Below are 12,458 nucleotides of genomic sequence, written 5' to 3'. Positions count from 1 at the left end.
CCATTATATCCTATAGACTCCCATTGACTCCCATTGACTCCCATAGACTCCCATTATATCCTATAGTCTCCCATTGACTCCCATTATATCCCATAGACTCCCATTATATCCCATAGACCCCCATAGACTCCCATTATATTCAATTGACTCCCATAGACTCCCATTGACTCCCATTATATCCCATAGACCCCCATAGAACCCCATTATATCCCATAGAGCCCCATTATATCCCATAGACACCCCATAGAGCCCCATAGACCCTCATAGACCCCCATAGACCCCCATTATATCCCATAGACCCCCATAGACACCCCATAGACCCCCATAGACACCCTATAGAGCCCCATAGACACCCCATATCCCCCCATGGACCCCCATTATACCCCACTGACTGACTCCCATTATATCCCATAGACCCCCATTATATCGACCCCCATTGACTCCCATTGACTCCCATAGACTCCCATAGACCCCCATTATATCCTATAGTCTCCCATTGACTCCCATTATATCCCACTGACTCCCATAGACTCCCATTATATCCCATAGACTCCCATTGACTCCCATAGACCCCAATAGACCCCCATAGAACCCTATAGACCCCATAGACCCCATAGAGCCCCATAGACCCCCATTATATCCCATTGTCTGCCATAGACTCCCATTATACCCCATAGACCCCCATTATATCCCATAGACCCCCATTGACTCCCATTATAATCTATTGACTCCCATAGACTCCCATTATATCACATAGACCCCCATTGACTCCCATAGCCCCCCATAGACTGACCACAGCCCGTCCTCCCCCGGCTGCAATTCTCCACCCGTCCACACGGTGTCGCTGTGGCGGCGCTGTACATATAACAGTAACCGTGTCCCCGATCCAATAAAGCTCCTTGTGCGGAGACACGGAGATGGTGGGGGGAGGGGGGGGGGCTGGGAATAAAGGGGGGTTTTGGGGTGAAAAAAGGCGATTTTGGGTCATTTGATGGTGGGGGGAGATAGAGAAGGGGTTGGGTGAGGGGGTGGTGGGGTTAAAATGGGGGGTTTTGGGGTGAAAAAAGGCGATTTTGGGGTCAAAATGAGGGTAATTTTGGGGTAAAAATGGGGGAATTTGGGAGAAAATGGTGGATTTGGGGCAAAAATGGGCAATTTTAGTCAAAAAATGGATCACTTTAGGGTGAAAACGGGCAATTTTGGGGTCAAAATGGGGGATTTTGGGGTCAAAAATGGCAATTTTGGGTCAAAAATGGTGATTTTGGGGTGAAAAAGGGCAATTTTGGGTCAAAATGGGGGAATTTGGGGAGAAAATGGACAATTTTGGGTCTAAATGGGAGAATTATGGGGTGAAAATGGGAAAATTTGGGTCCAAAAAGTCAATTTTGGGGTGAAAATTGGCAATTTTGGGTCAAAATGAGGGTAATTTTGGGTCTAAATGGGGGAATTATGGGGTGAAAAATGGCAATTTTGGGGTCAAAAATGGTGATTTTGGGGTGAAAAAGGGCGATTTGGGGTCAAAATGGGGCATTTTGGGGTCAAAAATAGCAAATTTTGGGTCAAAATGGGGGATTTTGGGGTGAAAATGGGAATTTTGGGGTCAAAAAGGGCAAATTTGGGTCAAAATGGGGCACTTTTGGGTCAAAAATAGCAAATTTTAGGTCCAACTGGAGGAATTTGGGGTAAAAAAGGGCAATTTTGGGTCAAAAAGGGCAATTTAGGGTCAAAATGGGGGAATTATGGGGTCAAAATGGGTAATTTTGGGGTCAAAAAGGCGATTTTTTGGGGTTAAAAAGGGCAATTTTGGGTCAAAATGGGGGATTTGGGGTGAAAATGAGCAATTTTGGGCTCAGAATGGGGAAATTTAGGGTGAAAATGGGAAATTTTGGGGCAAAAATGGGCGATTTTAGGCAAAAAATCGATCATTTTGGGGTAAAAATGGGCAATTTTGGGTCAAAATGGGCGTTTTTGGGGTGAAAATGGGCAATTTTGGGGTCAGAATGGGGGATTCTGGGGTGAAAATGGGCAATTTTAGGGATAAAATGGGGAAATTTGGGGTGAAAAATGGCAATTTCGGGTCAAAATAGGAATTTTGGGGTGAAAATGGGGGAATTTGGGGCAAAAATGGGCGATTTTAGGCAAAAAAATGGATCATTTGGGGGTAAAAAAGGGCAATTTTGGGTCAAAATGGGGGAATCTGGGATGAAGATGGGGGATTTGGGGCTGAAAAAGGGCAATTTTGGGTCAAAATGGAAGAATATGGGGTGAAAATGGGCAATTTAGGGTCAGAATGGGGGATTTTGGGGCAAAAAAAGGCGATTTTTGGTTACCTGTGGGCTGTGAATGCAGGGAGACCATCTGAAGGGCTGCAAGAGAAAAGAGGGTGAAAATGGGGCGAAAAAGGGGGATTTTGGGGTAAAAAAGGGCAATTTGGGGGTAAAAAGGGGGAAAGAGCCCAAAAATGGGGTAAAAAAGGGCAATTTTGGGCAAAAAATGGAGCCAAAATAGTCAAAAATGGGGGAAATAGGGTCAGAAATGGGGTAAAAAAGGGGGAATTTGGGGCAAAAGGGGAAGAAATGGGTCAGAAATTGGGGTAAAAAGGGGCAATTTTGGGGTTAAAAGGGGGAAAAGAGCCCAAAAATGGGGTAAAAAAGGGCAATTTTGGGGTAAAAAAGGGCAATTTTGGGCAAAAAAGGGGCAATTTTGGGTCAAAATGGGGGGAAATGGGGGAAAAGGGGGAAGAAATGGGGTCAGAAATGGGGGGAAAGAGCCCAAAAATGGGGTAAAAAAGGGCAATTTTGGGGTAAAAAAGGGCAATTTTGGGGTTAAAAGGGGGAAAAGAGCCCAAAAATGGGGTAAAAAAGGGCAATTTTGGGGTAAAAATGGGCAATTTTGGGTCAAAATGGGGGGAAATGGGGGAAAAAGGGGAAGAAATGGGGTCAGAAATGGGGGGAAAAAGGGCAATTTTGGGGTAAAAATGGGCAATTTTGGGCAAAAAAGGGGGAAAAGAGCCCAAAAATGGGGTAAAAAAGGGCAATTTTGGGGTTAAAAAGGGGGAAAATAGACCAAAAAATGGGTAAAAAAGGCAATTTTGGGGTAAAAAAGGGCAATTTTGGGGTTAAAAAGCGGGGAAAGAGCCCAAAAATGGGGTAAAAATGGGCAATTTTGGGCAAAAAAGGGGCCAAAATAGTCAGAAATGGGGGAAATGGAGTCAGAAATGGGGTAAAAAAGGGGGAATTTGGGGCAAAAGGGGAAGAAATGGGTCAGAAATTGGGGTAAAAAAGGGCAATTTTGGGGTTAAAAGGGGGAAAATAGACCAAAAAATGGGGTAAAAAAGGGCAATTTTGGGGTAAAAATGGTGATTTGGGGGTAAAATAGGGGGAAAAGAGCCCAAAAATGGGGTAAAAAAGGGCAATTTTGGGGTAAAAAGGGGGAAAGAGCCCAAAAATGGGGTAAAAAAGGCAATTTTGGGGTAAAAAGGGGCAATTTTGGGTCAAAAAGTGGGGAAATGGGGGAAAAAGGGGAAGAAATGGGGTCAGAAATGGGGTAAAAAAGGGCAATTTTGGGGTAAAAATGGGCAATTTTGGGGTAAAAAGGGGGAAAAGAGCCCAAAAATGGGGTAAAAAAGGGCAATTTTGGGCAAAAAAGGGGCAAAAAATAGTCAAAAATGGGGGAAATGGGGTCAGAAATGGGGTAAAAAAGGGGGAATTTGGGGCAAAAGGGGAAGAAATGGGCCAGAAATTGGGGTAAAAAAGGGCAATTTTGGGGTAAAAAGGGGGAAAATAGACTAAAAATGAGGTAAAAAAGGGCAATTTTGGGGTAAAAATGGGCAATTTTGGGTCAAAATGGGGGGAAATGGGGGAAAAGGGGGAAGAAATGGGGTCAGAAATTGGGGAAAAGAGCCCAAAAATGGGGTAAAAAAGGGCAATTTTGGGTAAAAAGGGAAGAAATGGGGTCAGAAAAGGGGGAAAAGAGCCCAAAAATGGGGTAAAAAAGGGCAATTTTGGGGTAAAAAATGGTGATTTGGGGGTAAAATAGGGGGAAAAGAGCCCAAAAATGGGGTAAAAAAGGGCAATTTTGGGGTAAAAAGGGACAATTTTGAGTCAAAATGGGGGTAAATGGGGGGAAAAGGGGAAGAAATGGGGTCAGAAATGGGGGGAAAAAGGGCAATTTTGGGGTAAAAATGGGCAATTTTGGGGTAAAAAGGGGGAAAAGAGCCCAAAAATGGGGTAAAAAAGGGCAATTTTGGGCAAAAATGTGGCCAAAATAGTCAAAAATGGGGGAAATGGGGTCAGAAATGGGGTAAAAAAGGGGGAATTTGGGGCAAAAGGGGAAGAAATGGGTCAGAAATTGGGGTAAAAAAGGGCAATTTTGGGTCAAAAAGGGGGAAAAGAGCCCAAAAATGGGGTAAAAAAGGGCAATTTTGGGGTAAAAAAGGTCAATTTTGGGGTTAAAAGGGGCAATTTTGGGTCAAAATGGGGGGAAAAGGGGGAAAAAGGGGAAGAAAAGAGCCCAAAAATGGGGTAAAAAAGCTCAATTTTGGGGTAAAAAAGGGCAATTTTGGGGTTAAAAGGGGGGGAAAGAGCCCAAAAATGGGGTAAAAAGGGCAATTTTGGGGTGAAAAGGGGCAATTTTGGGTCAAAATGGGGGGAAATGGGGGAAAAAGGGGAAGAAAAGAGCCCAAAAATGGGGTAAAAAAGGGCAATTTTGGGGTAAAAATGGGCAATTTTGGGGTTAAAAGGGGGAAATGGGGGAAAAGAGGGAAGAAATGGGGTCAGAAATGGGGGGAAAAGAGCCCAAAAATGGGGTAAAAAGGGCAATTTTGGGGTAAAAATGGACAATTTTGGGTCAAAATGGGGGGAAATGGGGGAAAAAGGGGAAGAAATGGGGTCAGAAATGGGGGGAAAAGGGCAATTTTGGGGTAAAAATGGGCAATTTTGGGGTTAAAAGGGGAGGAAAGAGCCCAAAAATGGGGTAAAAGAGCCCAAAAATGGGGTATAAAGGGGCAATTTTGGGTCAAAATGGGGGGAAATGGGGGAAAAAGGGGAAGAAAAGAGCCCAAAAATGGGGTAAAAAAGGTCAATTTTGGGGTAAAAAAGGCCAATTTGGGGCAAAAATAGGCTCAAAACTGGCCCCAAATAGGGTCAAATTGATCAAAAAGAGGGAAAATGCCCCAAAATCGGGTCCTGTTTCTTACCCAGGATGAGGATGAAGCTCAACCCCTCCATGGTTCCGTTCCTGTTTATGGAAGTTCCTGTTTTTAGCCCAAAAAACCCCAAATCCAGCCCAAAAATGCGTCATTGGGGCCTATAGGGCGGAGCCCCATAGAGAAACATAGAGACCCATAGAGACCCATAGAGACCCATAGGGACCCATAGAGACCCATAGGGACCCATATACACCCCATAGAGACCCCATAGAGCCCCATAGTGCCCCATAGAGCTCCATAGAGCCCCATAGACACCCCATAGAGACCCATAGAGACCCCATAGAGACCCCATAGAGACCCATAGGGACCCATAGAGACCCCATAGGGACCAATAGAGACCCATAGAGACCCATAGAGACCCATAGAGACCCATAGAGACCCATAGAGACCCATAGGGACACATAGAGACCCATAGAGACCCCATAGAGACCCCATAGAGACCCATAGGGACCCATAGGGACCCATTGAGACCCATAGAGACCCCATATCCCCCCATAGAGACCCATAGAGACCCATAGAGACCCATAGGGACCCATAGGGACCCATAGAGACACATAGAGACCCATAGAGACCCATAGGGACCCATAGACACCCCATATCCCCCCATAGGGACCCATAGCGCCCCATAGAGCCCCATAGTGCCCCATAGAGCCCTATAGACACCCCATAGAGCGCCATAGAGACCCCATAGAGACCCATAGGGAACCATAGAGACACATAGACACCCATAGAGACCCATAGGGACCCATAGGGACCCATAGAGACCCATAGGGACCCATAGAGACCCATAGGGACCCATAGGGACCCATAGAGACCCATAGGGAACCATAGAGACCCATAGGGACACATAGAGACCCATAGAGACCCCATAGAGACCCATAGAAACCCATAGAGACCCATAGGGACCCATAGAGACCCATAGGGACACATAGGGACCCATAGAGACCCATAGAGCCCTATAGACACCCCATAGTGCCCCATAGAGTCCCATAGAGACCCATAGAGACCCCATAGACCCTATAGAGACCCCATAGAGACCCATAGAGACTCATAAACCCCATAGAGACCCACAGATCCCATAGAGCCCCATAGAGACCCATAGAGACCCATAGGGACCCATAGAGACCCATAGAGACCCATAGACCCCATAGAGCCCCATAGACACCCATAGAGACCCCATAGAGACCCCATAGTGCCCCATAGACACCCCATAGAGCCCCATAGAGACCCCATAGTGCCCCAGAGACACTCCATAGAGCCCCATAGGAACCCCATAGAACCCCATAGTGCCCCATAGAGCCCCATAGACACCCCATAGTGCCCCATAGAGACCCATAGAGACCCATAGAGCCCCATATCTCCCCATAGAACCCCATAGACACCCCATAAGGCCCCATAGAGTCCCATAGAGCCCCATAGACACCCCATAGTGCCCCATAGACATCCCATATCACCCCATAGAGCACATAGAGTCCCCATATCCCCCCATAGACCCCATAGGGCCCCATAGCGCCCCATAGACATCCCATATAACCCCATAGCGCCCCTTAAAGCCCCATAGAGACCCTATAGAGCCCGATATAACCCCATAGAGCCCCATAGACACCCCATAGAGACTCGTAGACCCCATAGAGCCCCACAGAGCCCTATAGACACCCCATATCACCCCATATCACCCCATAGAGCCCCATAGTGCCCCATAGAGCCCCCATAGAGCCCCATAGTGCCCCATAGAGACCCTATAGAGCCCCATAGTGCCCCATAGAGACCCTATAGAGCCCCATAGAGACCCCATAGAGCCCCATAGTGCCCCATAGAGCCCCCATAGAGCTCCATAGTGCCCCATAGACACCCTATAGAGCCCCATAGAGACCCCATAGAGCCCCATAGACAACCATAGTGCCCCATAGACACCCCATAGCCCCCCATAGAGCCCCATAGAGCCCCATAGACACCCCATAGAACCCCATAGCGCCCCATAGTGCCCCATATAACCCCATAGAGCCCCATAGAGCCCCATAGAAGCCCCATAGAAGCCCATAGTGCCCCATAGAGACCCCATAGGCCCCACAGAGCCCCATAGAGCCCCATAGAGCCCCATAGACACCCCATAGAGCCCCATAGACACCCCATATCCCCCCAGAGAGCCCCATAGACACCCCACAGAGAACCATAGAGCCCCATAGTGCCCCATAGACACCCCATATAACCCCATAGACACCCCATAGAGCCCCATAGAGCCCCATATCCCCCCATAGAGCCCCATAGAGCCCCATAGTGCCCCATATCCCCCCATATAACCCCATAGAACCCCATAGACACCCCATATCCCCCCATAGAGCCCCATAGTGCCCCATAGACCCCATAGAGCCCCATATCCCCCCATATAACCCCATACACCCGCATATCCCCCCATAGACACCCCATATCCCCCCATAGAGCCCCATAGAGCCCCCTAGTGCCCCATATCCCCCCATAGAGCCCCATAGAACCCCATAGACACCACATAGAGCCCCCATAGACACCCCATATCCCCCCATAGAAACCTATAGAGACCCATAGACCCCATAGAGCCCCATAGAGCCTCATAGAGACCCCATATCCCTCCATATCCCCCCATAGAGACCCATAGACCCCATAGAGCCCCAAAGACACCCCATATCCTCCCATAGAACCCCATAGAGCCCCATAGAGACCCATAGACATCCCATATAACCCTATAGCGCCCCATAGACACCCCATAGAGCCCCATAGACACCCCATAGAGCCCCATAGACACCCCATATCCCCCCATGGAGCCCCATAGACACCCCATAGAGCCCCATAGACACCCCATAGAGCCCCATAGACACCCCATATCCCCCCATGGAGCCCCATAGACACCCCATAGAGACCCATAGACACCCCATAGTGCCCCATAGAGACCCCATAGGGCCCCATAGAGCCCCATAGACACCCCATAGAGCCCCATAGAACCCCATAGAAACCCTATACAGCCCCATATCACCCCATAGACCCCATAGAGCCCCATAGACACCCCATATCCCCCCATTGACACCCTATAGAGCCCTATAGAGCCCCCTGGTGCCCCATAGTGCCCCATAGAGCCCCATAGAGCCCCATAGACACCCCATATCCCCCCATGGAGCCCCATAGACACCCCATAGAGACCCATAGACACCCCATAGTGCCCCATAGAGCCCCATAGACACCCTATAGAGCCCCATAGAGCCCCATATCCCCCCATAGACACCCCATAGACAACCCATATCCCCCCATAGAGCCCCATAGACACCCCATAGTGCCCCATAGAGCCCCATATAACCCCATAGAGCCCCATAGACACCCCATAGACACCCCATAACCCCCCATAGAGCCCCATAGTGCCCCATAGACCCCATAGAGCCCCATAGAGCCCCATAGACACCCCATATCCCCCCATAGAGCCCCATAGACCCCATAGAGCCCCATAGACACCCCATATCCCCCCATAGAGCCCCATAGACCCCATAGAGCCCCATAGACACCCCTTATCCTCCCATAGAACCCCATAGCCCCCCATAGAGCCCCATAGACACCCCATATCCCCCCATAGAACCCCATAGAGACCCCATAGTGCCCCATATCCCCCCATAGAGCCCCATAGAGCCCCATATCCCCCCATAGAGCCCCAATGGAGCCTCCAAATGGGGTCAAAAAGGCCAATTTTGGGTCATTTTGGAGCCCTGAATGTTCCTGTTTTTGACAGTCACCATTTCCGGCTTTTCTTCCTCAAAATGAGCCTCGTGATGGTGTATAACCCCAGTATAAACCAGTATAAACCAGTATAGACCAGTATAACCCAGTATAACCCAGTATATCCCAGTATATCCCAGTATAACCCAGTATAAACCAGTATATCCCAGTATAACCCAGTATATCCCAGTATATCCCAGTATAACCCAGTATATCCCAGTATATCCCAGTATAACCCAGTATATCCCAGTATAACCCAGTATATCCCAGTATAAACCAGTATAACCCAGTATATCCCAGTATAACCCAGTATAACCTAGTATAACCCAGTATATCCCATTATATCCCATTATATCCCATTATATCCCACCAGCCAATGAGATCGCGAGAAAGCATTTGATTGACATTTAAAGACAGGCCTCCTAATCCCTCCCCCCCTGCGGTTTGTAACCAATGAAATCGCGAGAAAGCATTTGATTGACATTTAAAGACGGGCCTCCTAATCCCGCCCCCCCTGCGATTTATAACCAATGAAAAGCGAGATCTGCTTAATCCCACCCCCTTAACGCATTATTAACCAATGAGAAGCATCCACATGGACATTGATCCCACCCCTTTTTCTCCTCGACCAATCAGAAGAGGCGGCCTCAAGCGAGCGGCTCTCAAGTCTGTTTCCGCCTCTCATTCCACTTCCGGCGCTCGAACAGCGCGGAGCTCCGTGTGGAGAACCGGAAAGTGACGGTGAGGAGCGGAAAAATGGGGCAAAAAAGGGCAAAAACGGGAAAAAAACGGGGAAAAAAAGGGAATAAAGACCCGACCCGCGTTCCCCTCGTTGTCGCCAGTTCGGGCTGCGGGGTTTTGCGGTGTCGTATAACATTTAATAGCGGCCTATGGCTTCACCCGGAGCGATGCGGTTCGTGGCCGGACTTTGCGAGGCCGTATAAATATAAATATTAAAAATAAGGGGATTTTGGGTTAAAAACAGCAAAATTTGGTGTTTAAAGGTGTTTTTTTTGCCTTTAGGAGCGGAATGGAGGCGGAACGCAGCTCGCTTTGCTTCGTACTCATTTATTTCCCTCTTAAAACCACATAAATCGCTTTATTTCCACAAAATCCCTTCGAAATCCCTTTAATTTTAACTTAATTTCATTATATTTCCCTTTTTTTTGCCACTTTTTTGCCCTTTTGCTCTTTTATGACCGTTTTTCCCTCAGATTGCCATAAACCCCATATCCTCCCATAGAACCCTATAGAAACCCCATAGATCCCCATAGTGCCCCATAGACACCCCATAGAGCCCCATAGAGCCCCATAGAGCCCCATAGACACCCATAGAACCCTATAGAGACCCCATAGATCCCCATAGGGCCCCATAGACACCCATAGAGCCCCATAGACACCCATAGAGCCCCACAGACACCCCATAGATACCCCATATCCCACATAGAGCCCCATAGTGCCCCATAGAGCCCTATAGACACCCCATAGAGCCCCATAGAGCCCTATAGACACCCCATAGAGCCCCATAGAAACCCCATAGAGCCCCACAGACCCCATATCCCCCCATAGAGCCCTATAGAGACCCCATATCCCTCATAGGTCCCCATAGACACCCCATATCCCTCCATAGAGCCCCATAGAGCCCTATAGACACCCCATAGAGCCCCATAGAAACCCCATAGAGACCCCATATCCCCCCATAGAGCCCTATAGAGCCCTATAGAGACCCATATCACCCCATAGAACCCATAGAGACCCCATAGAAACCCCATATCACCCCATAGTCACCCCATAGTGCCCCATAGAGACCCATAGACACCCCATATCCCCCCATAGGGCCACATAGAGCCCCATAGAGCCCTATAGAAACCCCATAGAGCCCCATAGAGACCCCATAGAGCCCCATAGAGCCCCACAGACCCCATATCCCCCCATAGAGCCCTATAGAGACCCCATAGGGCCCCATAGACACCCCATAGAGCCCTATAGAGACCCCATAGACACCCCATAGAGCCCCATAGAGACCCCATAGAGACCCCATAGACACCCATAGAGCCCCACAGACACCCCATAGATACCCCATATCCCACATAGAGCCCCATAGTGCCCCATAGAGCACTATAGACACCCCATAGAGCCCCATAGAAACCCCATAGAGCCCCACAGACCCCATATCCCCCCATAGAGCCCTATAGAGACCCCATAGACACCCCATAGAGCCCCATAGACCCCCATAGTGCCCCATAGACACCCTATAAAGCCCCATAGACACCCCATATAACCCAATATCACCCCAAAGAGCCCCATAGTGCCCCATATAACCCCATGGATACCCCATAGAGCCCCATAGAGACCCCATATCCCCCATAGATCTTCATAGACACTCCATATCCCTCCATAGAGCCCCATAGAGACCCCATATCCCCCCATGGATACCCCATAGAGCCCCATAGTAACCCCATAGAGTCCCATAGAGCCCCATAGACCCCATAGACACCCCATATCCCCCCATAGCGCCACATAGAGCCCCATAGAGCCCTATAGAAACCCCATAGAGCCCTATAGACACCCCATAGGGCCCCATAGAGACCCATATAACCCCATAGAGCCCCATAGAGACCCCATATCACCCCATAGACACCCCATATCCCCCAATGGAGCCCCATAGAGACCCCATAGAGCCCCATATCACCCCATAGACAACACATAGAGCCCCATAGTGCCCCATAGAGAGCCATAGAACCCATAGACACCCCATAGAAACCCCATATCCCCCCATAGAACCCATAGACACCCCATAGAAACCCCATATCCCCCCATAGAACCCATAGACCCCCCATAGAAACCCCATATCCCCCATAGAGCCCCATAGAGCCCTATAGAGACCCATAGAGCCCCATAGACACCACATAGGGCCCCATAGAGACCCATATAACCCCATAGAGCCCCATAGCGACCCCATATCCCCCCTATATATCACCATATATGGGCATCGCGCCGCCATCTTGAGTGTGGGGGGGTTCCCTGTATGAGCTCTGCCGCCATGTTGGGTGTGGAGACTTCCATATATGGGCATCGAGCCGCCATGTTGGATTAACACACTCCTTATATGCGCATGGCCGCCATGTTGGATAGCGCACTCCTTATATGGGCATTGAGCCGCCATGTTGGATAGCGCACTCCTTATATGGGCATGGCCGCCATGTTGAGAAGGTCAAGTCCACCTATTGGCGTTAATCCGCCATCTTGAGTGCGGCAGATTCCATATAAGGTCACCCGGCCGCCATGTTTGGGGGGGGGGGCAACTTCCATATAAGGTCATTGGGCCGCCATGTTGAGTGCGTTCCGTCACGTGACTGCGCCGTGCCGCCATGTTGGGGAGGGCACATAACATATAATGGCATCGAGCCGCCGCCATTGTGGGTGGCTTATTCCATATAAGGGCATTGAGTCACGTGTCTCTCAGCGCGCCATCCCATTGGCTACATTCCCCCCCCCCCACTATATCCACAGA

At 49.3% G+C, this 12,458-nt stretch overlaps 2 protein-coding genes across 15 annotated transcripts in view; one reads left to right on the top strand and one right to left on the bottom strand.

Annotated features, from left to right (window-relative positions):
- The window catches only part of LOC146756816 (immunoglobulin superfamily member 1-like), a 56,250-nt gene extending 50,562 nt beyond the window's left edge, over nucleotides 1-5,688 (bottom strand). Inside the window, exons 1-3 of one of the 3 annotated variants that reach the window (XM_085523909.1) lie at nucleotides 5,198-5,688; nucleotides 2,331-2,366; nucleotides 794-939 (exon numbers count right to left, since the gene is read on the bottom strand). In XM_085523909.1, the coding sequence (XP_085380035.1) occupies nucleotides 794-939; nucleotides 2,331-2,366; nucleotides 5,198-5,228 (213 nt within the window). In that variant the 5' untranslated portion in view covers nucleotides 5,229-5,688. Of the gene's footprint in view, nucleotides 1-793; nucleotides 940-2,330; nucleotides 2,367-5,197 lie in introns of those variants that run through there. The other 2 variants (XM_085523910.1, XM_085523914.1) reach the window with 2 other exon arrangements.
- A 3,939-nt stretch (nucleotides 5,689-9,627) lies between these two features.
- TTC5 (tetratricopeptide repeat domain 5) overlaps nucleotides 9,628-12,458 on the top strand; it is a 41,996-nt gene continuing 39,165 nt past the window's right edge. For 10 of the 12 annotated variants that reach the window (XM_085523904.1, XM_085523897.1, XM_085523899.1 and 7 more), the window contains exons 1-2: nucleotides 9,628-9,685; nucleotides 9,968-10,004. The gene's annotated coding sequence lies outside the window, so the exon portion shown is untranslated. The remainder of the gene's footprint in view (nucleotides 9,686-9,967; nucleotides 10,005-12,458) is intronic. The other 2 variants (XM_085523905.1, XM_085523898.1) reach the window with 1 other exon arrangement.

Source organism: Coturnix japonica, chromosome 25 (genome assembly GCF_054131305.1).
Source record: "Coturnix japonica strain WE chromosome 25, WE-NBRP24, whole genome shotgun sequence".
Taxonomy (NCBI): Eukaryota; Metazoa; Chordata; class Aves; order Galliformes; family Phasianidae; genus Coturnix; species Coturnix japonica.
The sequence above is the reverse complement of the archived record's forward strand: the minus strand, read 5'-3'. Positions and strand labels throughout refer to the sequence as shown.